Raw genomic sequence first — 27025 nt, 5'->3', positions numbered from 1 at the left:
TCCTGGAAGATATTCCGGAAAATGTGGAATTGTTGAGATTGCCTAAGAAATGAACAGAACTGCAGGCATGGGAGATTTTCAAACCATTCTGCTCCTTGCAACTCTTCACACTTTGCATTTTAACAGTAGCTTTACTGGACCAGGCAGAATTCCTCCCCTTCTGTGAAGGCTGTTGGAGACCTAACCCTGTAACAGAACCTGCCTAAGCACCTGGAGAAGACTCTGCACTCTTCTACTCATCATCCAGCCCAGCCTCCTGCAGCCCTCACCATGCTCGGGGGGATTCTGGATGCTCCTCCTCAGTTGCTGAAAGGAGGGAGAGAGTCCCGGAAGCTGGTGCTGGTGGTGGTGTTTGTTGCTCTGCTCCTGGACAACATGCTGTTCACTGTGGTGGGTACGTTTGGGGCTCCTTATGCTGAGGGTTTATTTGCTTTGGATCCCAGCAGGCAGTACGATGTTGCTCAATTTCAGCAGTGAGTAGACGAGAATTTTAGTGATGGAAAAGCCAGGGAGGTTGTTGGGGGTTAATGTCAACTATAGGCAGTAGGGTCAGTCATTGCGAATGGCTCAAAAAATTCAGACAAAAGCAGGTTCAGAGGTACCTGGCTAGAAAAGAAATCATAGCTTCAGAATAGCCTCACTTTTCTTCCTCCCTGTCCTGCCTTCCCAAGGTGCTGATGACTCTAGAGGCATCCAGGACAGCGAGCATCTTCCCACTGTGATTCTTTTTCAGTCTCTTCCATGAAAAAAAGGGCACTCAGTTCTTTCTTACAATTTGTCCCCTTACAGTCCTGCATTTTCTGGTTGGTACTCTATTATAATCTTGATGTGACATCAGTGTATTAATAGGTACTAATGTGCTCCTACTGGATGAAATATATGCTTTTAGAAGAGGAAATCTTGCAATGTGTAGGTAATCCAGAAAGTCAGATCTCATTATTTATGATGGTTCAATAGGTATATTCATAATGATTACAAACACTGATTTAGCAATATGGACTCATTGCACAGAGGGAGAAGGATATGTACACCTGCTGCTCCCTGCCACAGAGATTATATCTTAAATCTTAAAATCAATGAATCCTGGTAGATTCTGCCTTTTATTTTTTAAAGGATGTATTTATTTTTATTTTATGTGTATGAGTGTTTTGCCTGCATGTATGTAAGTGCAGCATGTGTGTGCAATGCCCACAGAGACCAGAAGAGGGCATCAGATTCTCTGGAACTGAGGTTACAGACAGTTGCTAGCTGCCATGTGGGTGCTAGGAATCAAATTCATGTCTTCTGCAAGAGCAGTAAGCACTCTTAACCATTGAGTCATCACTCCAGCCCCAGTTCTGTCTTCGTTTCAAAAGAAAAAGAGGCTCAAAAGAATTCAATTACATGTCTAAGTTGGACACCAACAGGTGCTAGAGCTGGAATTTAGGCCCTGCAAACTGGTTCAGAGTAAGACTTCTCACACTACACTGCCTGGCCTCTAGTCTCTCCAGTCCTCTGGTCATCTGGGAGCTGAGCAATGGAGGCAGAGAGTGCCCTGTTCCATTTCAGCTGGAACACGGCCATTGGGTGACTCAATTTTTTTTTTCCAATTTTGCACCTGTCTATGAAAAAGTCATCATAGCTCATAAGCTAGTATTGATTCTCAGGTTATGCCTAAACCTTCACAGGTAGATGAATTATCTAAGAAGGAATCTACAAATCCGTGAAGAACAACATGATGTTTAGAATTTTGATCCTTCAGCTAATAGGCTAATATGGGGTAACATGGTTTTTAGTGAACTTTAAATGATGTCACTTAAATATTATCTTTCAGAGTAAAACTAGACCATATAGCAATGCCTGTTAACCTAGTAGTGGTAGGAAGATGTTCTGTCCTTAACCCTCCTCACATGTATCATTGATTTTCAGTGCCCATTGTGCCCACCTTCCTGTATATGACAGAGTTCAAAGAAGCCATCTCTTCATTGCACAGCAACCTCTCTGTGAGCTCCCAGCATGCCACCACCTCTCCTGCCTTCTCCACAATCTTCTCCTTCTTTGACAATACCACTATGACTGTGGAAGAAAGTGTACCCATCAGTGTAGCATGGGCAAACGGCACCATCCCTCCTCCAGTCACTGAAGCTGATTCAGTACATAGAAACAACTGCCTGCAAGGGACAAAGTTCTTAGAGGAAGAGAACATCCGGGTTGGGGTTCTATTTGCTTCAAAGGCGTTGATGCAACTTTTGGTCAACCCATTTGTAGGACCTCTCACCAACAGGTAATTCAGTGGGACAGTGGTCCATGAACATTCACAGGCTCAGGTATAGCACAATGGGTGTTAAGAAGAGAAAAGAAGGAATGCTCTGGTCCCCAGGGGAGCCATCAATTTGGAAAGCTCATTATCCTCAAAGATGGCAGGGTATTGGTGAAACATCATAAGCTGCCTGTTTCCTTAGTGATGTGGATATTGAATACTGAGATGAGAATTAGTGAGCAGTTGGAAGCTGCTGGGTTTAACTTGAGAAGGATAAAGGAGGGTACAGGACAGTCCAAATGCAGTCTAAAATGCTGGCTTCCTAGAAATCTCATCAAGGATGACACTGGGGTTTTGAGAGGCATACAAACTAATAGGCTGTCTTTTCTAGAAAAGAGTTGGGCATTTGTCTGTGGATAGATTTGCATTTTGTGTTTTTTTTTTTAAAATTTTGTGTGTGCAATCACATATTATCTCCCTTCTCTATGCTGGCATTCAGAGGCATGTTCTACTGTGTTGTCATTTCTGATCCTACTGATATTAGAAAATATCACCAAGCATAAGGATGCCTGATGCAATCATCTCTTTGTTTGCTTGTTTTAGGATTGGATATCACATTCCCATGTTTGCTGGTTTTGTGATCATGTTTCTCTCTACAGTTAGTAAGTAATTCACTTCTCTTCTCTGAACACCTTTAATTTCATCGTGTGAACAAAGTGTAAGACAGCAGGTTGGGTTAACCAGAGAGAAATGAAATGCCTGACCAAGTGAACTGGGACACTCACTTTACAATCTTTGGAATGAGGGACTAGAACAGTAGTTGATAGCAACTTAATCTAATTAGAATCATTCTAGTCTTCTGGAGAACAGATCCTTCATATACTTAGATGAAAATCACAAAAGCTGTTTGAATGTATACATTATGGTGTGTGTGCATGTGTGTGCATACATTTACTTGTGTGTGTCTATGTGCATGTATGTAACTAATCTCTTCAGCAAGCTTGATACAAACCTCTCATCTTTTGGAAGAGACAATATTATTTTTGTTATGCCATGGTAAAAGGCAACTAGCAAAAAAGAAATTGAAATTCAGTAATAGTAACTAGAGAATTCCAAAAAAAGTCTACTGCTTTTCTATTAAGGCCGTTAAAGGTTATAGCTTTGGAAAGTAAATTTGCTAAAGAAATAAAGCAAAGGACAAATATCCCAGTAGCGGCTCAATGTTCTAATAAAATGGAGATTGAATAAAGCAGTAAGAAAAAATAAACTGAATGGTTGACCCTGAGATATAAAGTATGAAGGGATGAAAAAAGGGGGTGTCCAATTTTGGGGGCAGTGCAGGAGAAGGCAGTTGTGGACCCAACATTGGCTTCTGCTGCCTCTGTGGATGCCTTGTTCCAAATCACACAGCTACTGCTCCAATTGAATTTTCTTCTTGGCTTTCTATTTCTTTTGTTTTTTTTAATTAAAAAAATTAAATTTTATTATTTTTTATTTTATGCATATGAGTGTATTGCCTGCACGTGTGGAAGTGAACTCATGTTGTGCCATGCTCACGGAGGTCAAAAGAGGGTATTGGATTCCCTAGAACTGGAGTTACAGATGGTTGTTAGCCACCATGTGGGTGCTGGGAATCGAACCCAGATCCTCTGCAAGAGCAGTCAATGCTCTTAACTGCTGAGCCATCTCTCTAGCCCCTATCTTGTGAGTGTATTGCCTGCACGTGTGGAAGTGAACTCATGTTGTGCCATGCTCACGGAGGTCAAAAGAGGGTATTGGATTCCCTAGAACTGGAGTTACAGATGGTTGTTAGCCACCATGTGGGTGCTGGGAATCGAACCCAGATCCTCTGCAAGAGCAGTCAGTGCTCTTAACTGCTGAGCCATCTCTCTAGCCCCTATCTTAGAATTCTAAAGGTAACTGTGACAAACAGTGGCCCAGATTAAGTAGGAAAATAACCCTGCTCTTCTTTGGTATTATGACCAATCTTTCTGATTTGCCCAAGATTAAGGAGTTTTCTAGAATGTGACTTTCATTTCTAAAATTTAAAAGGTCTCAGGCAATATAAGACAAGTTGGTCCCTCCACTTTCAAAGGACACTGAAATAGTAGACTTTAAACAGATTGGAAATCAGAGAGTCTGAGAAAGGGGGTTGGAGGGCAAAAAGGGGCAGATCAAGGATGTCGTGCTTGGGAGACATTGAGTAGTTTGGTGTGATCATGTTGGGCCGTAACTGAAGATTATAAACACAACCAAAGACACCCATAATGAGAGGGTGGGAGGGTCAAAGCTTGTCTGATTCAGACGCTTTGGGATGGATTCTTCTCTCTCTGGGAGACACTGTTCTAGAATCAGGATTGAGGCATATCTGGGACTACTGACATTACATTACCGACATTACTACCTGTAATTTAGTTTGTGAGAACATAGGCCTGTTTGGTTCTCAGTTTCATCTATGCCAGTCTCTGGTAGATAGGTCTCCTCTAATGGCATGAACTGGATAGTCTGTTTCTTTGTCAAGCTGGCTACAGCACACAGCAGAATAGTGCTCAGTATTATCTAGTAAATCCTAATTTCATTCGGCAAAAATAATCTTTCAACGAGGGAAAGGGGAAGGATCAGAAAGCAGTATAAAATGTCTTCTAGCCAATGTCTATGGTCCTTAATGTGCACACAACTTAGTGTCACTCTAAATGGCTCAGCAATGGCAAAGGACCAGTCTGGTGTAATAAAGGATCCAGGATTCCAGGCCCCAGTTCCAGGTCAGGGTACTGGGCTTCAGAGACATCCTCTATTCCTATGAGTTGTATGTCAGGCCCTCAGCAAGAAATGCAGAGACCCAGTCTTCTTTCCATTGTGTGGTGACTTGGTTTATGCACCTGTGGTTTCTCAGCTTTTCTATCACTTAAAAATCAGTCCTAAGGGCTGGAGACATGCCTCAGTGGTTAAAAGCACTTTCAGAAAACCCAAGTTTAATTCCTAGCACCCACATGGCAGCTAACAACCACCTGTAATTTCAATTCCAAGGAATCTGACACCTTCTTTTGGCCTCCACAGGCATTGTACACACATGGTGCATTTACACGCAGGCAAAATACTCATACACATAAAATATAAAAATAAACAAAAATTTAAAAAATCAGTCCTAGAGTTGGGTATGATTGTGCATGCCTTTAATCCCAGTACTCAGGAGGCAGCGACAGGCAAATTTCTGTGAGTTTGAGGCCAGCCTGGTCTACATAGGGAGTTCCAGGCTAGCTGGGGCTACAGGGAGACCGTATCTCAACCAACCAACTAACCAAACAAACAAACAAACAAAAATGAGTCCTAATTAAAGGCTGGGTGATTAGAAGTTAACATCAAGAACAGAAGGCAAATATCATGTTTTCTTCTCACTTTTACATTTTCCCATATCAATTACATAAAATGAGTCTCATTATCATCATGATTACTTAGATATATGTAACATGGCTCATCTCTGCATAGATGGTCATGTCCTCTAGGAATCTAAGGCAACTGGCCAACTGCAGCAGTCTTTTAAATTTATTTTACATTTATGTGTGTGTGTGTGTGTGTGTGTGTGTGTGTGTGTCCATGTTGTGAAGGTGAGAAGACAACATGCAGAGCTTGATTCTTTCCCCCATGTGAGTTCTGGGGATAGAATTCAGGTCATTAGGCCTGGCAGTAAGCTCCACTATCCAGTGAACCATCTTACCAGCCTAAGGAGCATTCTTTAAATTAAAAAAAAAAATTATAATGTGTTAGTTATACTTAATAATGGGCTTTATTATACTTTTTTTTTTTTGGTCTTTTTTGAGACAGGATCTCCCTGTAGCCCCAGCTGTCCTGGAACTCACTATGTAGACCAGGCTGGCCTCAAACTCACAAAGATCTGCCTGCCTCTGCCTCTCAAGTGCTGGGATTAAAGGCGTGCACCACCATCCCGGCCATTATGATACTTTTATACATTATATAATATATAATACAATATATAATACATTATACAATATATTTTGATCATATTCACCCCATGCCCCCCCCTTATCCCTCTCCCATTCCCACAATCCTCTTCTTCTTTCCAACCAGTCCCCCATCTACTTTGATGTAATTTTTTGTGACCCAGTGACTTTAATTAGGGTTACTTACAGGAGCATGGGTGAGGGGTTACTTACAGGAGCATGAGCAACTTGGAAGTGGTTGTACCACTGAGGAATTGTCTCTTCCACCCCCCAACCCGGAGCATCTTGCTGTTCTCTTTCCCAGTGTTTGCTTTCTCCGGCACCTATGCCCTGCTGTTTGTGGCCCGGACCCTTCAAGGCATTGGATCTTCATTTTCATCTGTTGCAGGTAATTCTCTCTCTCTCTCTCTCTCTCTCTCTCTCTCTCTCTCTCTCTCTCTCTCTTTCTGACATACACAAACACACACCCTCCTATTAACACTTCTTACTACCTCAGGCATAGTAATATTTATATGAAGAAATGAAGGGAAATGCCATTCAAGAAGGTAGACTCTGTGATTCAAGAAAAAAAGTGACTGTGACTCACTGGCAGGACGTGTAGATCCCTGAACTTGGATTCACTTCCCACGTTAAAAGCATGGAGCAGGCCGGCCTTTTATCTACTGCTGCTTCATGGCCCTTCTGCTGCCCTTCTCTTATTTCATAGGAACAGTTAGATCAGTAATAGCGCCATAGTTTGCCAAGAACAAATTTCACAGAACACTGTGAAATTGCTGTGCTGTGCCGCTTCACACAGCCCAATGGCCTGATGGCACAATTGCTAGGCATTGCCAGCCCATGCCCACCCCCAGGGAATCCTTGGGCATCATACTGTACAGAAGAGTCTGCTTGTGGTGCTTCATTCCCTGGCCTGGCCTGTAGCCCCCTTGTGTAGGGAGATGTGTTAGGAAGTGATAAAACCCTATGAAACATGGCATAATTAGACAGTAGTAATATGCACTGTCCTTCCTAGAAGGCTTTCCATTTTTTAACAATATGCACACCAAAAAATAAAGTCTATGGGAGGCGGAGGGGAGCATCAGTGGAGGGCAGTGTTTACGATATACTGTGAGCTAATATACTGTATGCTAAACCCCTTAAGTGAAGCATCTAGCTAAGACTATCACTCAAGATGGACCAAGGACTCTGAGACAGACAGACAGCAACCTCCCATATGCCAACTCCATCTGTCCTTCTCCATTCAGGCCTTGGGATGCTGGCCAGTGTCTATACTGATAACTACGAGAGAGGGAGAGCCATGGGGATTGCCTTGGGAGGCCTGGCTTTGGGACTTCTGGGTAAGTGACACCTAGACAGAGACTTGGGTTTAGAAGATGGGGTGTTGCAGACTCTCCAAACATGACCCCAGAAGAAAGGTGTTCCCAAGGTCATGGAAGAAAAGTGAGTATTTTCCTTCCCTCCCTGGTTTAGTTATGTCAGTCATGTTGAGTCCTTCAGGAAGATCATCAAGGAAAGGTGATATTCATTTCCTTCTCCTTAAGAAGCTGAGCAGTGTGAGAGGCCTGAGGAAGTCCTGAACCAGCCTGCTTGAGGGACTGAACATCCCCACATTAGTGACCACTGCCTCTCTCACTTGCACTTCCATGTAAAGCTGGTGCTTTCAGCAGGAGAGCAGGTCATTTGCCAGATTCTCTGATGATTTCACCAGATAAGGAATCTCCTTTAATCCTTACTGTCAGTTTGTGAAGGATGAATGATTGTCCCCAGAGTAGGAACAAGAACAAGACAGATTACAGAGCCATCCAAGGTTACATCGCCAGGTAATGCCAGAGCCACGATCAGGACTTAGACATTCTATACTCAGAATCCCAAGCTTTAAACAATGAATTTACAGGGCCTTTTGCTGAACACTGTCTATATGCCAAGCACAGCACTGGCACAGAGGGCATATAAGAGACTTAGACACAGTTCTGTTCTTAGAAGTTAAAGTCTCTTTTTTAGCCTATGCCCTACCGACTACCACAGTGGAGAAGAGAGGGAACAAAGCCCCATTGTTTGTCGTCTCCGTCTAGACATTCAATCTTAGACTTGGGTCATGTTGGGCTTCTTTACCAGTCACTCTCAAGTGACTGAGCACATTACATCTTCCAGAGTGCCTCCAAGGTCAGCTCTTCCCCCCTTGGTTGGAACATGGCACTAAGGGTCTTCCTGCTCTCTGATACATTCCCCTCTTCCTATATGGTCTTGCCAGAAGAATTTTCTAGAGCCCACACCTCGTGGTGTTTCTTCTCTGCTAGAAAGCACCAGTGTTTCCTGCTGACCACCAAGGCCCAGTAGACAGTCCACCTGTATATCTGGAGCCTAGTTAAAGTTGCCTCGGCCTTCTTTGCCTTCAGCTTCTCATAATCCACTGATGCCGGCTTTCTCCTCTCCTGAGCCCTTTCTTCCCTGTCTCTCAGTGCTGCTCCTACACGTGTTTCTTCATCACTAGGTGCAGTGGACTTGGCAAAGCCCTTGTGGTCACCTGGGCTTTCTGACTCACTCCATTGGTTTTATACAGGATTTGGGGTACATAGCCATTTAGTGGTTGAGCGTTTCTTTTGCCACATCAAATTTTTATTTATTTTTATTTATTTTTATTTTGTGTGTGTGAGTGTTTTGCTTGCATGTATGTGAGTGTACTACATGTATGCATACAATGTCCCCCAGAGGTCAGAAGAGGGCATTGGATCCCCTAGAACTGGAGTTATAGACTGTTGTGAGACACCATGTGGGTGCAGAGATTGGAACCCTGGTCGTCTGCAAGAGTAGCCAGTGCTCTTAACCACTGAGTCATCTCTCCAATCCCTGCCACATTTTAATTACTTACCCTCTTGTCTCCCTGACTTGCCCCCCCCCCATTACATTCATTCCTTAGTAAGGAATTCCTTGAGGACAGGGACCAAATCTTCTCTATCTCTGAAGCCCCAGGGGAGCTTAGCCCCTAGCAGGCCTTCAGTAATGCAGATTGGGTAAGGTGGAGGAGTCCCGCCCTAGCATCTGTGCTGTTTTTCCCTTTGCAGTGGGAGCTCCTTTTGGAAGCGTGATGTATGAGTTTGTGGGCAAATCCTCTCCGTTCCTCATCCTGGCTTTTCTGGCACTTCTGGATGGAGGTAGGTCAACACCTGTTACCAGGCAGGTAACAGGCCAGCCCAGGTTGGAAATACATTATGCTGAGGTGTTAGTTTTGACGTATTTAGATGGGTCAATGATTGCTCTGCCATAGAAAAGAATGAAGAAACTCAGGGAGCCGGGCTACATGGCTGTTAGTGGAACCTCAGGAAACCAATGATCAAATGAAACTGCCTCTGTGTCCCTCTTCTTCCTCAGCTCTCCAGCTTTGCATCCTACAGCCTTCCAAAGTGTCTCCTGAGGTAAGTGGATGTAAAGCTCCATCACTTCAGGATATAGAATGACTAAACACAGGGACCTGTACACACCTTTCAAGTCATGGGGAGAAAGAGGAAGTCAGGAAAAATGAGCCCTGTATTTGAATTCCCAAACAAGGTTCCATTTAGGATCGTATGGGGGATGGCAAAGGAGTCTGGGTTAGCATTAGGCAAAGATGGAAAAAGGGCCCTTAGAAAGACTCAAACACTAAGGGATGGAGAAGACTGTTGGAGGCCTCTAGAAAACCTTCCCTCAACAACAGACTTCCTCCAAGCTCCCTAGTAGACTATCATTCAGTCACGGTTAATAAATATCAGAGTTAGTATTTATCTGATTCCAAGCCAAAGATGACTCCAAGGAATCCAGATCAAGCTGAATGAGGAGTAAGGGCAGAGCACGGGAGGGAGGAACTGCTTGGGTTCAGGTGCTTCTCTTGTGATGGCGGCAGTGGCACCAGTTGAAGAGGGAGCAAGTGTGTCTGCAGTACCGTGCCAGGTCCCCACGGCTCCGAGGAGCTGCCTGAAATCAAAGGAAATGAGGCTGGAGCAACAGGCAAAGAGCAGAACTAGAGGTTGCTGGGATGATGAATATGTTATGAGCTGGAGAGGGTCCTAGCCATGAAGAGCGAGGGGGTGAGGTCCTCTGCAAAGTCTGATGAAAGAATAGATGTCAGATGATGATGGATACCCACAGCCCGAGGTTCAGTGGGAGGACTGCAAAGTTTTCCTTGAGGATAGGAAGAAAGTTGCAGAGAACAAAACTAATGTAGTCAAGAAAGATAATCAGAGACTGTCTTTATGTCGCCACCTGTTTAATGGATTCTGAACACAATCAACATAATGAGGAAAAAAAAGTTTCTCCAAGGAAGGAAAAAAAGTAACCATAAGGCACAAGGAAAAAAACTTCAGATGATCTGAAAAGGAAGCAAGGGAGCTGGAGAGATGGCTTGAAGTGAAGAGCACTGACTGTTCTTACAGAGGACCCAGGTTCAGTTACCTACACCCACAGTGCAGGGGACTCCAGTTCTAGGGGATCTGACACCCTCTTCTGGCCTCTGCGGGTATTGCACAGCATGGGTGTACTTACATGCAGGCAAAGCACTTAGACACATTAAAAGAAGGGAGGGAGGGAGGGAGGGAGGGAGGGGAAAACAGGGAAACTGAAAGAAGTTCAAACCAGAGCTGGAGGCGTGTCAGGTAGCAGGGGATGATCTTGAACTTCTGATCCTTCTGCTTCTACTTCCGGAGGACTACAGGCATGCACCACACTGCTTGGCTTAGAAAACAGAATTTTTAAACCAAGGCCAAAGAAGCATTAAAGGACTCCAAAAGCCACAAAAGGATGAAGTTAAAGAAGCTATGGAATTAAAGAAAGTTAAAAAGGTTGAAATAAGAAATTTAAAGATAAAATAAGAGAGAAGCTCAAAGACATCTGCAAAACAGGAAGAGAAAGATGTTGCAATTCAGCTGGTGTCTGAGCCAGGAGTGCTTCATGATCCCGGAGACTCACTATGGGGGAGGATGGTGATGAAGAGTTACATTCTGACAACAGAGACCAGAAGCCAACAACAAAAAGTGTAGCCTTGCTTGTTGTGCTTGCCTGCAATCCTAGCACTGGGTGGGCTGAGGCAGGAGGATGGCCATGAGTTTAAGGCCGACCTGTATGGGCGTGCGGGGATCTCGGGGCGCCAGCTGCTGGGCGTGGCGCGGGTCTCCCATACGTCGCTGGAGTGCGGCAGGTCCCGCGGGCCGCGTCTGCTGTTTGGGTCCCTGGATCTCAGCCGCTGGGGACCGCTGTCAGCTGCCCGGGTCGGGTTCCGTTTCAATTTCCACCGTGCACTCCCTCTAAGTTCGAGACCAGTTGGCCACCAGGTCACGAGGGGAGGTGCGAGAAATGGCGAAAGCAGGTCTTCGTGAGTCGATGACTAGACTGACTCTTCATCTAGATGGCTCCACTTCTATTTATTAAGTGTCCTCTGTGTCAGACCAGGCTTGGGACAGTGGGAAAGCAGAGTATGCATAACTAGTTTTTTTAGACCTAGAAGGCTCTAGAGATGATGCTCAGCTGGTAGAGTGCTTGCTTAGCATGCACAGAGCTGTATAAGATCATACACAACTCCTGGCCTCCATAAACTCCAATGTGCTCACTGTCATGAGAGCTTCTTGTTTGTAGACTGTCTCAGGAACAGATACCCAGGTGAGCTCACACCAAGACCTCCACTTCCAGCAGACTGCAGTCCACAGCATCTTCCTCTGTTTACCCCAGCCCTATTTTCATCCGCATTCCTTCATATTTGTCTCCCTAAAAATTGGTATTTACTTATCTGTAGAATCCTATAACATCTATATTCAGTATGCCCATACTACACACACACACACACACACACACACACACGCACACATGCATGAACCTACTAAGAAACAGTCAATGTTTTTGTAACTCCTTTCCCATTAGAGTTATGGCATGCAGCCCCTGTGCTCTGTTTTTAAATCACTTGCATCATTCTTTCTTTTAACCCTTAGCATGATTTTATCATGCACAATGTATTTAAAGCCCAGCCGTGCTCATTTGTTGATCTTGACATTTAACTTTAGTTTTTCTTCCCCCCATTCTTGCTTGTTGCATTAGTCTTCTGGGCTGCTAATGTAGACTGGTGGCTTAAACAGCAGGCATTCCCTCCCCCCACGGTCCTAGAGGTTGGGTATCCAAGGTCAGTGTCTTGTCAACATTGGTTTCTGTGGTATCTCTCTTCCCCGTATGCAGGTGGTCACCTTGTCCGAATGTCCTCTGTAGTCTTTTTGTTCTAGTTTTATTTCTGTTGCTATGGTAAACTATCCTGACAAAAAACTTAAGGAAGAAAAGGTTTATTTGGTTTATAATTCCAGGTTATAGTCCTTCATGGAGGGGAAATCAAGGCAAGAACTTGACTCAGATATTCACATAATCTGTACAGTCAAGAGCAGAGAGAAATAAATGCGCATGTGCCTAGTCTCAGCTGACTTTCTCTATGATTTTACGATTCAAACCAGGAAATGGTGCTGCCCGCTCTCAAGTTGGCTCCTCCTACATCAGCTAAAGTAATCAAGACAGCCTCCACAGACGTGCCCATAAGCTCGCCTGACCTAGACATTCCCTCATTGATGCTCTCTTCCCAGGTGATTCCAGGCTGTGGAAAGTTGATAATGAAAACTAAGCATCACACTTTCCTTAACGTGTGTGCCCAGAGACAAGTCTTGGTGTGCCCTCCTCTTCTCGTAGCAACACCAGTCCCATCAGATAGGGCTCCGCTCATACAACCTCATTCACCTTAACTCTTTTCCCAAAACCTCCTATTGAAATAGTAGATTGGGACTTTGCTGCATGAATTGAGGGAGACACAATCGCTTCATAATGTTAAGATAGTTGGGGGTGATATATAGAACACTGCCACCCAGAAGTCAACATCGTTCAGAAAGTAAGACTCAAAGGATGTTAACCCTTCCACAGCAGTGGAAGGGTTAACATCTTCCCTCCCCTTCACCTCTACCTCTTGTAACTAATCAAATTCTTTTTTATGTTTTTGTGGTTTTTCTCCCAAATGGTCTTTCTCTGCGTCTATCTCCCCCTTTTTCTCACACAAAACCTTCTCACTCTGTGTGTTTCTTTGCATTCTTCTGTTTTTGTTTTTTGTTTTGTTTTTGTTTTACTAATGCTTCCTGAAAAACGCTCCCTCACTATTTCTGTAGCTGTCTGCCTTGTCATTGTGGGTGGAACATATTTCATTACATCTCCTGTCTGTGCATTTAGGTAGTTTTCAGTATTTTGCAATACTAAAAATAGTGCGCAGTTAATACCCTTATGAACACGCATTTTCATAATGTAGGCAATAATTCTCGCTCGCTCGCTCACTCGCTCTCAGTAGTACTATACTGGGGTTGAAATGCAGAGCCTTGCAGAGCCTGGGCAAGTATTCTATCACTGAACTATAGCCCCAGCTCCAGCAGGAATTTTTAAGAACGTAGAAATAGGAATTGTTGCTTATTGACTCTTTTGTGCTTAAGTTTATGATTTACATCAACTTCTTTACTTTGAATCACATATGGAGTGAGAGTATCATTTTGGTTTGGGGATCTCTATATGTCTTAATCCATTGTTGTATCTGCAAGAGGGCTTCCTATTTTGACTATTAATCTCATATGTGATAGAATATAATGCACACCCAAGATTAGGACATTCTGCTTAGGAAGTCTGAAAGATGAAGTGCCAACTACCGAGTCAGAGAATGGAATGGGAAAGGTGACATTGGAACTTGACCTCGAACAGGTGACATGAACTCTGGAGCTGAGGAATCGCAGTTCAGGTAAAGGTAACAATGACGGCAGAGGGACTGCTGGATGCACCAAAGGAAGGCAGGGTGTCCATGTGTAGGTGGCAGAAGGGTATGTCACCTTGGGGTTCTGTGCTTTGCCTACTATCGTTAAACACTAGGACAAATAATGCTGCTAGAGCGATCTGATGGAAAGGCTCTGGACACTTGCTGTCTAATCCTGGCCTTGCTGCCATTCACTATGCCCTGGCCGATGGGCATTTGGAGGTAGAAATTGTATCCAATATGTGGTACTCTGTTCTCTGATTGCCTTGATGCCTGTCTTACACACAGGATGGGCTCTGCCCCAGCTTACTCTGTGACACCAGGCAGGTCACATCCTTTCTCTGGACCTGGGATTCTTGGTCTCTACAGTAAAGGAGCCAATTATCTTGTTTCTAAGGTTCTGTCTCAGATCTTGTGGAAACAGGAGGATCGTAAACTCTGTAGAAATGGAAGGTTTTTGTTGTTCATGTTTTCAGAGTGCCAAGGGGACTCCACTCCTGACGCTTCTCAAAGACCCTTACATCTTGGTGGCTGCAGGTAAGCTGGCCATGGCCTTCCACTCTGTGGGAAGAGTCTGGCTTCAGGAAACCTCACTGGCTTACAGAACTGTCTCCCAGGTTCCATCTGTCTGGCCAACATGGGAGTGGCCATATTGGAGCCCACACTGCCCATCTGGATGATGCAGACCATGTGTGCTCCTGAATGGCAGCTAGGTAAGTGACCTGGGTCCCCACCACAGACTCAGGCAACAGGCAGGTGCTGTGGGCCTTTTGAACGTAATCAAGAGGCATCAAGTCCAGGTCATCAGCACCTCAGAGAGATAGAGTGCTTCCTTCATAGAATTACTTCCAATGCCCATGCTAATGAACCAAGCCCGATCGGGTGCGCAGAGAAACAGCTTGAGAAAGGATGGGGGCAGTGGAGAGGTCATCCGTCAAGCAATGTGCTAAAACCATTTAATATTTACAATCAAAGACCTGTTTTTGTTTCTGTGCAACTGACTGGCAATGTCAATTTGTGAAATGAACTAATACTGTCCACATTCAGGGTCTCCCCTCTCACATAAACTCTCTGGTGACACCTTCACAGACATGACCAGAGATGTGTCTATAGGTGATCCTAAATCTAGCCAAGTTGATAAGATTAATCATCACACTTTCTAATTAGATACTACTTTAAAAAAATGATGTCTTATTTATACAAAATTATAAGTTTAAGTTTTATTTTGCTTGAATGTTTAGACAAGCTAGTGAGGCAAACAAGCTAGCGGATGTCAGCTCCACATCACAGGCAACTGAGGAAATGCTGTGGTGTTGGGGATCAAACCTGGAGCCTCATATATATTAAACAAGCATGATACTATTGAGCTATAGCCACGGCCCTGCTCTCTTATTTGTTAGACAGATCTGAGATATGAACCCCAGGCCTTACTACCTGTGGAAGTTTTCCTATGACTTTGCAACACATCATTTTTTTTTAGGGGGGGGTCTTTTTGAGAAAGGGTCTCCCTGTAGCTCCAGCTGTCCTGGAACTCACTATGTAGACCTGGCTGGGCTTGAACTCACAGAGATCTGCCTGCCTCTGCCTCCCAAGAGTGCTGCGATCAAAGGCATGCGCCACCACGCCCGGCTGCAACACATCATTTCAAAGTAACCTAATTTCCTAGCTGAGTGTTGCTTTATTCAGGTCTAAAATGAGCATCAAAATACTATCTAGTTCAAAGAGCTATTGAAGGAATAAACGGCCCGAGGTGTGCAAATGCTCTGTACTGCATCTTATGCATGCTTGTTACCAATCACATTGTCCTGTCTTTGCTGCCCCACTTCCTTTTATTGTCTTATACCCTCTATTAGTGGTGTTCGGCCTCCACTCAGGCCAGGTGGAAAGCTCAAGGTTCAGGATAAAGGCCCCAGCATTCTGTGCTCCCTGGAGGCCTTGTGACTCTCTGAGCTTAGAGAGAATGTCTAGGCCTCTTTCAGGAAGCCTGAGGACAAGGGGACGGGAAAGGCTACGTGCAAACAGTTTAGTCACTCCTGGCAGGAGAGCCTGGAGGTGCCAGAGGGGACGCTGATAAGAACTGGAGATGGCTCAGTGCAAAGTAAAAAACACACAAAATCTAATTTTTTAGGAACCAATTCTAAGCAGGACTCCAGCTGCTCTCCTAGCTGCAAATTGAATTTCTTGGTCTGTAACTGCCTCTAACCATGACAATTAATTGAGTTAGGCAGTGCTTGGTGTAGATAGCCACTCTTCTGTGGAGGCTCTGGTCACTCTGGCTCCGGGTGCCTGTGAACAACTGCAATCTAGAGCAGCCCTCCCCTGGCAATCCAGTTAACATACTCAGTCACTAGTTACAAGTCACCACTTACCAGCGTCTTATACGGCTTTCCTCAGTGCTGTCGCATCTATAAACTCTAGGCATTCTAGTATAAGTCTGCGATGATTGCTTCACACTCACTGGAGAGCTTGTGATGCTGAGAGCTAGAGCTAGGCAGCAAGACGGTAAAAACAGGTCAAATTCCTCCCTCCCTCGTTCCTTCCCTCCTCCCTCACCTTTTTTTTTTTTTTTAAAATTCTTCTTTTGAGACAAGGTTTCATGTAGCCCAGGCTAGCCTTGGACTCAATACATAGATGAGGCTGGCCTTGAACTCCTGATCCTCTTGCTTCCATCTTCTAAGTGCTGGAATTATGGGTATGTGTTGTCTACGCACCTGGTGGAATAAGTGATTTTTTTAGTGAGTTTCCAGGAGAGTACCCATGCGTGACTATCATTGAGCACTCTTAGAAGACCCCTCCAGGGAACCTCTGCAGGAAGGACAAAGGTGACAACCACTTGGCCTGTTGTATCCTAGGTCCTGTCACCAAGAGCAGGAAAATAGCACTGGCTTTGGAAAGAGGCCCATCCAGGTTTGAATTTGGACCCAGCCATTTACCTGTTATCACCTTGAATAAGTTATTTCGCCTCTAAACTCTACTTTTTTCTTTTCTTATTTATATTTTATCTGTTTAGAAAAGATCTCACTACATAGTCCAGGCTGGCCTTGAACTTCCAATCCTCTTGCCTTAGCCTCCTCAAAGCTGGGATTACAGGTACTCTACTACTCTTCCTTTCTCCAACTGCAAGAATGAAGACATATTTCAGAGTTGTTTTGGTCCTTGCCCCAGTCCACTGGCATCTGCCTAGCATATAGACTAGGGGATAAACCCAGAAAATAAGAAGTCATACTGTTTTCTTTTTCTTTTTTTTTTTCTATTGCTCGGAAGATTAGGGAGAGATTGGGAATTAGGTGTTGGGCACTGGGTAATGAAAAGTGGGCAAAAGATCAGTCTCTACTTTTATTTAGTTGTATTTGGAAATAAAGAGTTTGGAAAGAGCTTAGCTTTTACCTTTGGATGAAATGGTAAAATAAGAAGTCATACTGTTTTCTTTTTCTTTTTTTTTTTTTTCATACTATTTTCTTAATTGTTTTTATTTAAGTCATCGTGACTGTCACGGCTGCACGCGATTCACCACCCTTGAAGACAGGCTGTGCGCAGCATGTGGGTGTTGATTAGTCTGGCACACAAAGTATTGCTGAAATACCAGCTATGGTCAGGTTGTTAAGAACAAGTGCATGGTTGAAGAAAACGTCATTTAGGAAATTTCACACCATTAACAGAGATGTCAGGAGACCACAGCAAGGCCAGAGAGCTTCCTCTTTCTACACATCAGCTAAACAGTTCAGTAGTTTCAACCTCTAATCTTTCAAAAACAATTAAATATAAACAAATAGGTACAGTTGGGGACAGATTGCCATTCTGTGCAGATAGAGTAGGCAAACACACCAAAGTGTGCTTCGCTTCTACTGCATAGAAGACAATATTAAAAGCAAATAAGCTGCTGGCAGGTCCCTGCTGAACTGTTGACTTTGGGCTTAGTATCATGGTCATGATGCTTTCTATTGGGATACGTTATTTCATCCAGTCCAAAGAGATGTAGGGAGGGGCTAGTGAGACCCAAAGAGTCTCACACTGCTGGTTCCAAGCAGGTCCTCATGCCAGAGCCAGTGGTGAGGTCACATGGTAGGTTGGGGTAATGGCGTGAGAGCCCTGACCTCTTACCCACAGGCCATGATGATGATAATCAAGGCAAGTACTCATAGGGCATCTGTGGCTCTGTGCCAAGCATTGTATGTAGTGCTTGATAAGCAGTACTTTCTTATTTTTTGATGTTCTGTTTATTATTATGGTTTGTTTTTCATAATAAATATTATGTTTTAATTATATCCACCCTCCTTCCCACTCCAGCTCCTCCTGTGTCCCCTATCTCCCTCTCAAATTCATGCCTTCTTCTTTAATTACCTCTCTCTCTCTCTCTCTCTCTCTCTCTCTCTCTCACACACACACACACACACACACACACACACACACACACACACACACACACACACACACACATTGGGTCCAGTTAGCACTGCCCATATGTACATGGGTATAGTATAGGGTTGACCATTTGGGCATGAACACCCCATCAAGGGGTTTGTACCTGAAGAACTGTTCTCCCTCCCTCGGAAGCCCAAGCTGTCCACTGCCAGTAGCTCTCTTCAGGCAGGGATGAGGCCTTGTTAGTCCTCCCTCATCCATGCTGCAATGTTGACTGCTGTGAGTTTGTGCTGTGAGCCATGTTGTCGAGAGTTCACGGGTGCAACATCCCTGTTGTGTCCAGTAGGTGCTACTTAGCAGCAGCCCTCTTGGTCCTCTGGTTCTTACAATCTTTCCACCCCATGTTCTGAGATGGGCCCCGACTCTTGGGTCTGGAGGTTGTTATAGGCGTCGATTTAGGGATGGGCACTTCAGAGTCACTTCTTCTCTGAACTTTGACCAATTGTGGTTCTCTGAGATAACCTCTGTCTGATGTAGAAAGAAGCGTCTTTGATAAGGGGTGAAAGCTTGTTTAGTGTTTTCTTGATGTTTCACAACAAATATGTCTGGAAGGAATTTTTATTACTCCTATGTTAGTAGATTTTGTTATACCAACTCTACCTTAAAAATCCCTCCAGGGCTGGAGAGATGGCTCAGTGGTTAAGAGCACTGACTACTCTTGCAGAGGACCCAGGTTTGATTCCCAGCACCCACATGGCACTAACAACTGTCTATAACTCTAGTTTCAGGGGATTCAACACCCTCTTCTGACCTCCATGGGCACTGCACAACACTGGTGCACTTACATTTATGCAGGCAATATACTCAGACACATAAAATAAAAATAAAATAATAAAAAAATTTAGAGACCTGAAAGTTTAGTGCCTTGCCACAATGGGAGGAAGATCATCCCACACCTACCACTCCTCCAAGGTTCAGGGACTTTTGTGGAAGAGGTTGGCAGAAAGAATGTAAGAGCTGGAGTAGGGGTGGAGTGTTACCTGGAAGTGTCCTCCAACCACTGTGCCAACAAGCTAAAGTCACACCTCCTTCCTATGCTTATCAAGGAGTCAAGGAGGAGTCATTTACCCCTCCAGCCAATCAGTTGACCTTAGCTGCATGTGGGGGGTGGGGCAAAGGAAATATAAGCCAAGAACACCAAGAGGAACCTCTCTTACCATTTTGTGCGGCTGTTGGTCACAGGATCTGTGCTCTGTGCTTGAGTGTGGACTTTATGGCATAGCCATAAATGTGGGGAACCCACTCTTCTGTAAATAAACCCCTACCCTATGCTCTCTTAAAAAAATAATAAATCACTATACACACAAAAAAAATGTTTTTGAAAACCTCCATTTTTTTTCTCCTTATTATTATGGTTTCCAAACTGAGAGTCTATTACTTTTGTCCTGGGCTTGCAACAGTCTCTGATTTCCATCCACTTCTGGCCTATGAGCCCATTCTGACTATAGGAAATACAAATCAGGCTGTGCCATCCTTCCAGAAGCTTCTCATGTCGACTCTGCTCACATGATCCAGCTGCCCAGGCATCTTTCCAGTTCCAGCTGACTAAGTGGTTTTTTCCTTAGGCCTTTGAATTTTTATTAGGTGCTATACATATGTTCTCTCTTTCTCTCCCTCCCTCCCTCCTCCTTTTATTCAGTCACCAAAGCCTCAGCTTAACCGCTACTTCTTGAGAAAAAGACTTTCCTTGGCTTCTCAAATCCAGAGGAATCTTTTCCCCAAGCACGATGACATATCGCTCTATGAAATTTCCCTCACAGAACTTTCCATTTTTTCAAAATTATGTTCTTCAGTTAATTTTTATTGTCTTTCTGTCTGGCCTTACTGTGAGCTGCCTAAGAGTGGCATAGGTGGGCCTTGAACTTACAGTCCTCTTGATTCAGCCCCATAGGAAATGGGTCTGGGGTCTCAAGAAAATGACCACACAATCCAAAATGTTTCAGTAAGGTAAAAAGTTTTACCCCCACAGAAGGGTGTGTAGCTGAGCTTAAGCAGCACGTGGAGCAGTGGTCCTGTTGGGTTTTTATTCCCAACACCAAGGATGCCTCACTCTGCATGATCAGAACTTGGTCTCACTTTCTTATGTGATTGGCTTACTTAAAACAACACAGTTAACAAGCGGAATGTAAACTTTGAGCACAGAATGTAACCTTGAGCACATATTTTGATTTCAGGAAAATGCTGACTTTGGAGGTTTTTTTTTTTTTTTTTTGTGAAATGGTCGTTTTACAGTTTCCTATTAAAATGCTGCTTCCTTCATCTTATTTAACTCTTTGATAGAAAATACAGTGAATTCCTTTTATACTTCCTGCAGCCTCTCTAGTACTGGTTTTATAAATATAACCACATTTGCTCCATGTCTTATTTACTGCTTAATTCCTACCTCCAAGAATACCTGGAACATGGTAAAAACTCACGAGAACTAATGAATGAATGAATGGATTCAGAGCTCAAACCCCACGTCTTAGAACATCTCACTCTGTTGTCATATGAAGGCACGAGGCCAGGGCTGTGATGAATAAAATGCTTTTACGAACATCATCTAGTTTGCTTCCCACTGTAACCTGGTAGGATATAGTTATAGCCTGGCTTTTCCCAGATATGGGAGCTAAGGTTCAGAAAGGTTTAGCAACATATCTAAGATTGCTGGGAGAGTGAAAAAGCATTAGTAGCAGATCAGGAATTTCATTTCACAGGAAGTTTTCCCTGAAGGTCATGTTCTTGTGTGGCTAAGCAAGCAAATGTCTGTCAGAAAGTTTTAGTGGGAACTGGGAGCACGTTAAATGTACTGAGGCTAAAGAAAGCCCTGCTCCTGAGGAGCTGTGGGGCCTGGTAACCGCTGCTCTTGGACTGCACAAAGTCTCCAAATCATACTGCAAAGTGTTTTGGGGACCTGAATACATCAGGGGGCTTCACTGACTCGTAGGAGACAAAGTGCTTCAGGTTAAGTTGAGCATGTCCTAAGGTGAGCTTCTCTGTTCTTCTGCAGGCCTGGCTTTCTTGCCTGCCAGTGTGGCCTACCTCATTGGCACCAACCTTTTTGGTGTGTTGGCCAACAAGATGGGTCGGTATGTAGCCTGGGAATCTGGAGGAATGATTGGAATATTAAATGGGAGTGTCCTTTAACTTGTCCCTGTGCTTGGGACAGTTTCTCTGGGACTGAAAGTTTAGGACATAGTAATTAAAAGCTACCCACTAGGAGTCTGGTGGGGTAGCTGGGTGGGTGGCGAGGGTAGTAGGGGAATGGACAGTACTGAGCTGACTGCTATGGCAGACACAGGGGATACAAGGGGAAAGCTCCTCCTTTCCAGATGAAGATGTACGATAACCCCAGCAGCCAACACCCATGGAAAAAGTAGAATGTACTTTTGGGTAGTGGTTGCCAAACCCTGTTCCTTGGAACACAACGGAATTCTATCCAAGGGCACCAGAAGCCACCAAGGGAATTGGGTTGGGAGCCAAGAAGTGTGAATCCAGATTCTATTTCTCTACTACAAAGAAAATAGCTGCAGTTTTAATTTTATCATTGTAGCTTAGCACAGAGGTTTAAAAGTAGCTTTGAAAGCACTGTCATAGGAAATTAGAGAAGAAATTTGATATTTTCATGTGTGATTTAAAAAAAGTACATGTATGAATGTTTAGCTTGCATGTATGTAGTATACTATGTATGTACAGTACCTGTGGAGGCCAGAAGAAGGTGTCAGATCTCCTGGATATGGAGTTACAGGTGGTTGTTAGTGGTCATATGGATGCTTGGGAACCAAACCTGGGTCCTCTGCAAGAGCAGCCAGTGCTCTTAACTGTTGAGCCATCTCTCCAGACCCTCGTGTATGCTTTGAGATAGATCTCTAAGACTAAATAGGTTATGAATAGATAAAAAGTAGACTGAGTTAGTTCATCAGATGACTCAGCTGATAAAGGCACTTGCCTCTCAAGCCTGGAAACCTGAGTTCAAGTCCCAGAACCCACGGAAAAGTAGAAGGAGAGACCTGATTCTTTAAAGTTGTCCTTTGACCTCCATATGCATGCTATGGCATAATCCCCCACCATGCACACACACATTAATAGTAATAGTAGTAGTAATAATAATAATAATAATAATAATAATAAATACAGGTTTTTAAAAAGGAAGTAATGTGAATTAGCAAATATGAAGAATCAAGTTCAAGAGCTGCTCTCAGGGTTGAATGCCTTTAGAACCAGCAGATTCCACTTCTAAGGGAAGCAAGAGTGTTCCAAAGTACCACCTTGATTCAACTACGGAAAGAGGTATAAAGTCAGAGAGGAGACGACAACAAGAGGAAGACAGGAACACAACTGGTCTCAAACTGGTCCTGCAGAAACGCACTTCTTAAGTCCTAAGGGGTCAGTGGAAATAGGGCATGTAGGACTGGCCAAGGTGGCAAGCGGAAGCCATCTTTGCCCTGACGGTGTGTAATGATGACTCTTTTCTTTCAGGTGGCTGTGCTCCCTGGTTGGCATGGTAGTGGTAGGTGCCAGCTTGCTCTGTGTAAGTATAAGAATCCAGTTGAGAAAAGAATACCAGGCATTTAAAAACCATTTTCCTTCTAAATGAGCAGTGGGTTGACTTGGCAAAGATTGCCAAAAAAACATTTCTAAGCGGGCAGAATTGGTACTGGGGGAGATGCCAGGAAATGAAGTGGCATGCCATGGAGAGGAGGTGGGGAAGGAGGGAAAAGGGCAGTGGGTGGGAGGAGCCAGAGGTCTGAGGCAGTACACATGGATGGATGAAGTGAGACATGTTAGTATCTATTTCTGGAGCCAGCCAGCCAGCCAAACAGTGAGTTTCACAAATTCTTTAGCTTCTCTGACAATTCCCCATGAGCCAACAGGGCAAGCATCACCTTTGCCTTTGTCTTTAGAACCAGAAAATCAGGTAGAAGAAGAAACAAAGCAGAGATTTCCATTTTTAGGAACCCCTAAGGCCTGCACTGTCTCCTGCCCTTGGTTGAAACCATCAGCCCACTGGTCTTCAGGCTCAAGCGAGATGAGGAATTAGCAAGCTGTGAGCACTGTGCTTGGGATGGGCTGGAGCTCCTCATGAGGACCATGAGCTCAGGGCTCCAACCCAGCTCCACCACTTGCCATTCATCTGGCTCAGGACCATCACCTGAGGATTCTGCTCACATCTCATAGGGTAGTCGAGGTAATCCACATAGACTGCAGCACAGCGTGGGCAAGTGGAGAGTCCTCAGTCTTAGCCCTGCCATTGCTAAATATGAATACCTCTTGTAGTATCAGCCCTATAAATATGATGAGCTGCTAAATGCTAAACAGCATGCTAAACCTTGGAGGGGCCAGGTGCTGGGATAGTGGGGTCGGGTAACAGATGCTCAGAGTCAGAGGTAAGGACACTGAATAAAAGGGAAGGACAGGCTTTCTGGAGGGGTGAATGCATGCCAGAGCTTGCTGTTGCTGTAGTGCCCGAACAATGCCACCTGTCCTTCTAGCTGTTCAGCTGTTGACTGTTGGGCTCTAAGTTGGGGCATAAAATAAAACCTTTGAAACAAAATTTGACAATGCGGACTTGTAATCCTGACTCCTCCAGGAAGGTAGGACAGGAGGATCAGAATGAGTTCAGGTCTAGCCTGGGCATTTTAGTGAGGTCTTGTCCCAGAAGAAATACATGAAAGGAAGGATTGCAGGGGAGCATTTGTCTAGTACACAACATGGCCTGGGTCCATTCCACAGTACTTCAAAATAAATGCTAAGTAAATAAAAACCTTTGAATGATGTCAATAATGCAAAGTAGGTGGTCTCATGCAATGACGAGTATAGCAGTGTGTTTGATGGAGGACAGTGGGAGGATGAGGAAGAGCAGCCCACGAACAGGAAAAGTGTGGCGAAATGGAGTTGAACCTGAGGTTCAAACTTCATCTTGGTACCTACTTTGTAACTTTGAATGGGGCATTGAATATACAAGGTACCAGCCCAGTTTCATGTGTTCAAAATGGAGATGAAGATTCTTCTTCCTACAGTGTCAGAATTCGGAGGTCATGTATGTGACACGTGGCACACACGTCACAGAAGCATTTCATTTGATAGCTCTGTGCCCTGCCCTTTCTATCCCGGTGGAGACCTGAGGAACTTCTCTTCCTTTTCCTTTAGGTGCCTCTGGCTCACAGTATTTTTGGTCTAATTGGCCCCAACGCAGGCCTTGGCTTTGCCATAGGTAAGTGCGTTCAAGGCAACTAGAAACCTTGAACACTTGCTTTGAGTCAGATGACTTTCCTCCCCATTTTCTCATCCAAAGAGGCAGGTAAAAAGGCAGGAGTGGGAGAGAAGCTGGCAGGGGTGGGCAGAGATGAGCTCATAGCTCCTGTCTGGACCTGTGTTAGTGCTGAGCATGTGGACGGCAGGCCAAGGGACTGGACTGAATGGAGGCAGAGCAGAAGGGGTGCTGCAACCATGGGTAAGCTCACTGACAGTGCCCTGCTTGCTCTGACCACAGGCATGGTGGATTCCTCTCTGATGCCCATCATGGGACACCTGGTGGACTTGCGCCATACCTCTGTGTATGGGAGTGTCTACGCCATCGCTGATGTGGCTTTTTGCATGGGCTTTGCTATTGGTATGTTGGTTGGGGCAGATGGTAGCACCCAGAGTCCAAGTACCCAGGCTCTCCATTGTGGATCACCTGGTGGTGGAGCCAGCAGGCTTGTTATCTTAGGAGTCTGAAGATATTTTTAAAATTATTTTATTATTTTTATTTTACATGTATGAGTGTATTGCCTGCACAGGTGTAAGTGCACCCGTGTTGTGCAATGCCCATGGAGGTCAGAAGAGGCCGTTCGATCCCCTGCAACTGGAGTTACAGATGGTTGTTAGCTGCCATGTGGATGCTGGGAACCAAACCCAGTCCTCTGCAAGAACAACCAGTGTTCTTAACTTCTGAGCCATTTTTCCAGCCCCATTCTGAAGACATTTGAATCTGCTACAGCCTCTGGGGTTGCCCACTATCCCCAGCACAGTGTTTTACAGGTGACAGGCTCAGTAAACCCTTGGAATTTGAATTTGATTTATTTTTTCACAGGCCCATCCACTGGGGGTGCTGTTGTGAGGGTCATTGGCTTCCCTTGGCTCATGGTCATCATTGGGGTCATCAACATCCTCTATGCTCCTCTCTGCTACTTCCTTCGGAATCCCCCAGCTAAGGAGGAGAAGCTTGTAAGGCACCCTGAGTGATAAAATAAAGTACATGTCTGTTTCTTCCTGTTCTCCCTCTTGCCCTTCGCCTGTGCTCATTTCCTTTTTGACCATTTTCTGCTTTGCTGTATTTCGTTTCTCTGAACATGTTTATTTTTCCCTTATATCCTTCTTTTTACCTCCTTTCCTTGAACAACCAGGTCCTTTCTTATCTGAGTGTTGAGCGAATAAAGTAAAGAAGGAAAATGGGGAGCCAGGCAGGGTGACACCTGTTTTGTAGACCCAGCACTTGGGAGGTAGAGACAGGAGGATCAGGAGTTCAAGATCAGCCTGGGCTATATAAGAACCTGTCTCCAAAAAATAAAATTAAACTAAACTAAGGGAAAACGGGATGCTCACTAAAAGGTGGTGAAGGGGTGTCAAAGGCAGCTCCTGTAGTCACCAACCAGCAAGATGAGTTACCAAGTTATCTCTTCCATAAATGGGTTTAATTCAGTGGAAGAATTTCATTTATTTGTTCACACTCATTCATTTGAGTCTGCCGGTATCCTTAATAAACCATGTCTTTTTTTATTTTTATTTTTTGATTGTGTGTGTGTGTGTGTGTGTGTGTGTGTGTGTGTGTGTGTGATGCAGAGGCCAGAGGAGGACGCTGGGTGTCTTCCTCCCTTGCTCTTTACCTTATGGCCTTGAGACAGGGTCTCTCAGTGTCCTGGAAACTTGCTCTTTTGGCTAATCTGACTGGTCAGTGAGCTCCCAGGGTCCACCTGTTCCACCCTCCAATACTGGGGTTAGCAGCATGGACAGCCATGCCCAGCTTTTTACCTAGGTACTAGAGATTCAAACTCAGGTTTTCATGCTTGTATAGCAAGCATTTTTATATGCTGACCCATCGCTGCAGCTCAGGTCATATCTTTTTAAGAAAAGTAAACAAATCCCTAGGGAAATGGTTTGTGGCGTATGATAGAGTGAATATGGTGCCTCCCTCTCACAGCACAGGCAGCCCTTGGGTCCTCATAGATTTGGGGTGGATGGAGGAGCTGCTCAACGGAACAAATATGGACCAGAAGCCTGGTAGAGAGATGTGCCCATTTCATCAGCCTGTGCCTGCTATGCCTTGTACCCACTGGTGTTGGGGTTCAATTAAAAGCTATCAGACATTTGTCCTGACTAGGGTTGATAGGCCTATGTACCTTGGGAGGCAGAAAAAGGGTGCTGTACTTTCTTTTTGAGTTTTTCTAATCAACCCTGGGCTTGGATATAGCAGTGGGAACAAGAGTGGAGATCATCAAAGATATGCAGTAATTTCTCCTCTTGTTTCTTGCCGCAGGCTATTCTGAGCCAGGACTGTCCGATGGAGACCTGGATGTACGCAGACCAGAAGCCCACAAAGGAGCTTCCCCTGGGGGAGAACAGTGATGAGGAACCTGACAGTGAGGAGTAGCTGACGAGGAGCCC

The 27025-nt window shown here is 44.5% G+C and overlaps 1 protein-coding gene across 3 annotated transcripts; it reads left to right on the top strand.

The window, feature by feature from the left end:
- The first annotated feature begins 270 nt into the window (after window positions 1–270).
- On the top strand, window positions 271–27025 carry Slc18a1 (solute carrier family 18 member A1). 3 transcript variants are annotated; one of them, XM_008850180.2, is made up of 15 exons: window positions 271–394; window positions 1909–2263; window positions 2843–2901; window positions 6503–6586; window positions 7443–7535; window positions 9261–9350; window positions 9568–9611; window positions 14455–14515; window positions 14596–14691; window positions 21390–21468; window positions 22859–22910; window positions 24530–24593; window positions 24873–24992; window positions 25455–25588; window positions 26898–27025. In XM_008850180.2, exons 1-15 carry the CDS (start codon window positions 271–273, stop codon window positions 27009–27011), a joined length of 1569 nt encoding a protein of 522 aa, XP_008848402.1. In that variant the 3' UTR covers window positions 27012–27025. The 3 variants fall into 3 exon arrangements, with proteins under 3 accessions (XP_008848402.1, XP_008848409.1, XP_029410410.1); XM_008850187.2 differs by lacking the exon at window positions 14596–14691; XM_029554550.1 differs by lacking the exon at window positions 25455–25588 and having other exon boundaries at window positions 26898–26986.

Source organism: Nannospalax galili, unplaced genomic scaffold, assembly GCF_000622305.1.
Source record: "Nannospalax galili isolate Female #2095 unplaced genomic scaffold, S.galili_v1.0 scaffold291, whole genome shotgun sequence".
Classification (NCBI taxonomy): domain Eukaryota; kingdom Metazoa; phylum Chordata; class Mammalia; order Rodentia; family Spalacidae; genus Nannospalax; species Nannospalax galili.
This window is presented reverse-complemented; position numbering and strand designations above follow the sequence as displayed.

Bases quoted from the DNA above. Each gene is read 5' to 3' on its own strand.
- Slc18a1 (XM_008850180.2), top strand. From the start codon at position 271: ATGCTCGGGGGGATTCTGGATGCTCCTCCTCAGTTGCTGAAAGGAGGG. The intron at 24,594-24,872 runs GTAAGTGCGTTC...CTCTGACCACAG, and splicing joins AGGCCTTGGCTTTGCCATAG to GCATGGTGGATTCCTCTCTG. The intron at 25,589-26,897 runs GTAAGGCACCCT...TTCTTGCCGCAG, and splicing joins CAGCTAAGGAGGAGAAGCTT to GCTATTCTGAGCCAGGACTG.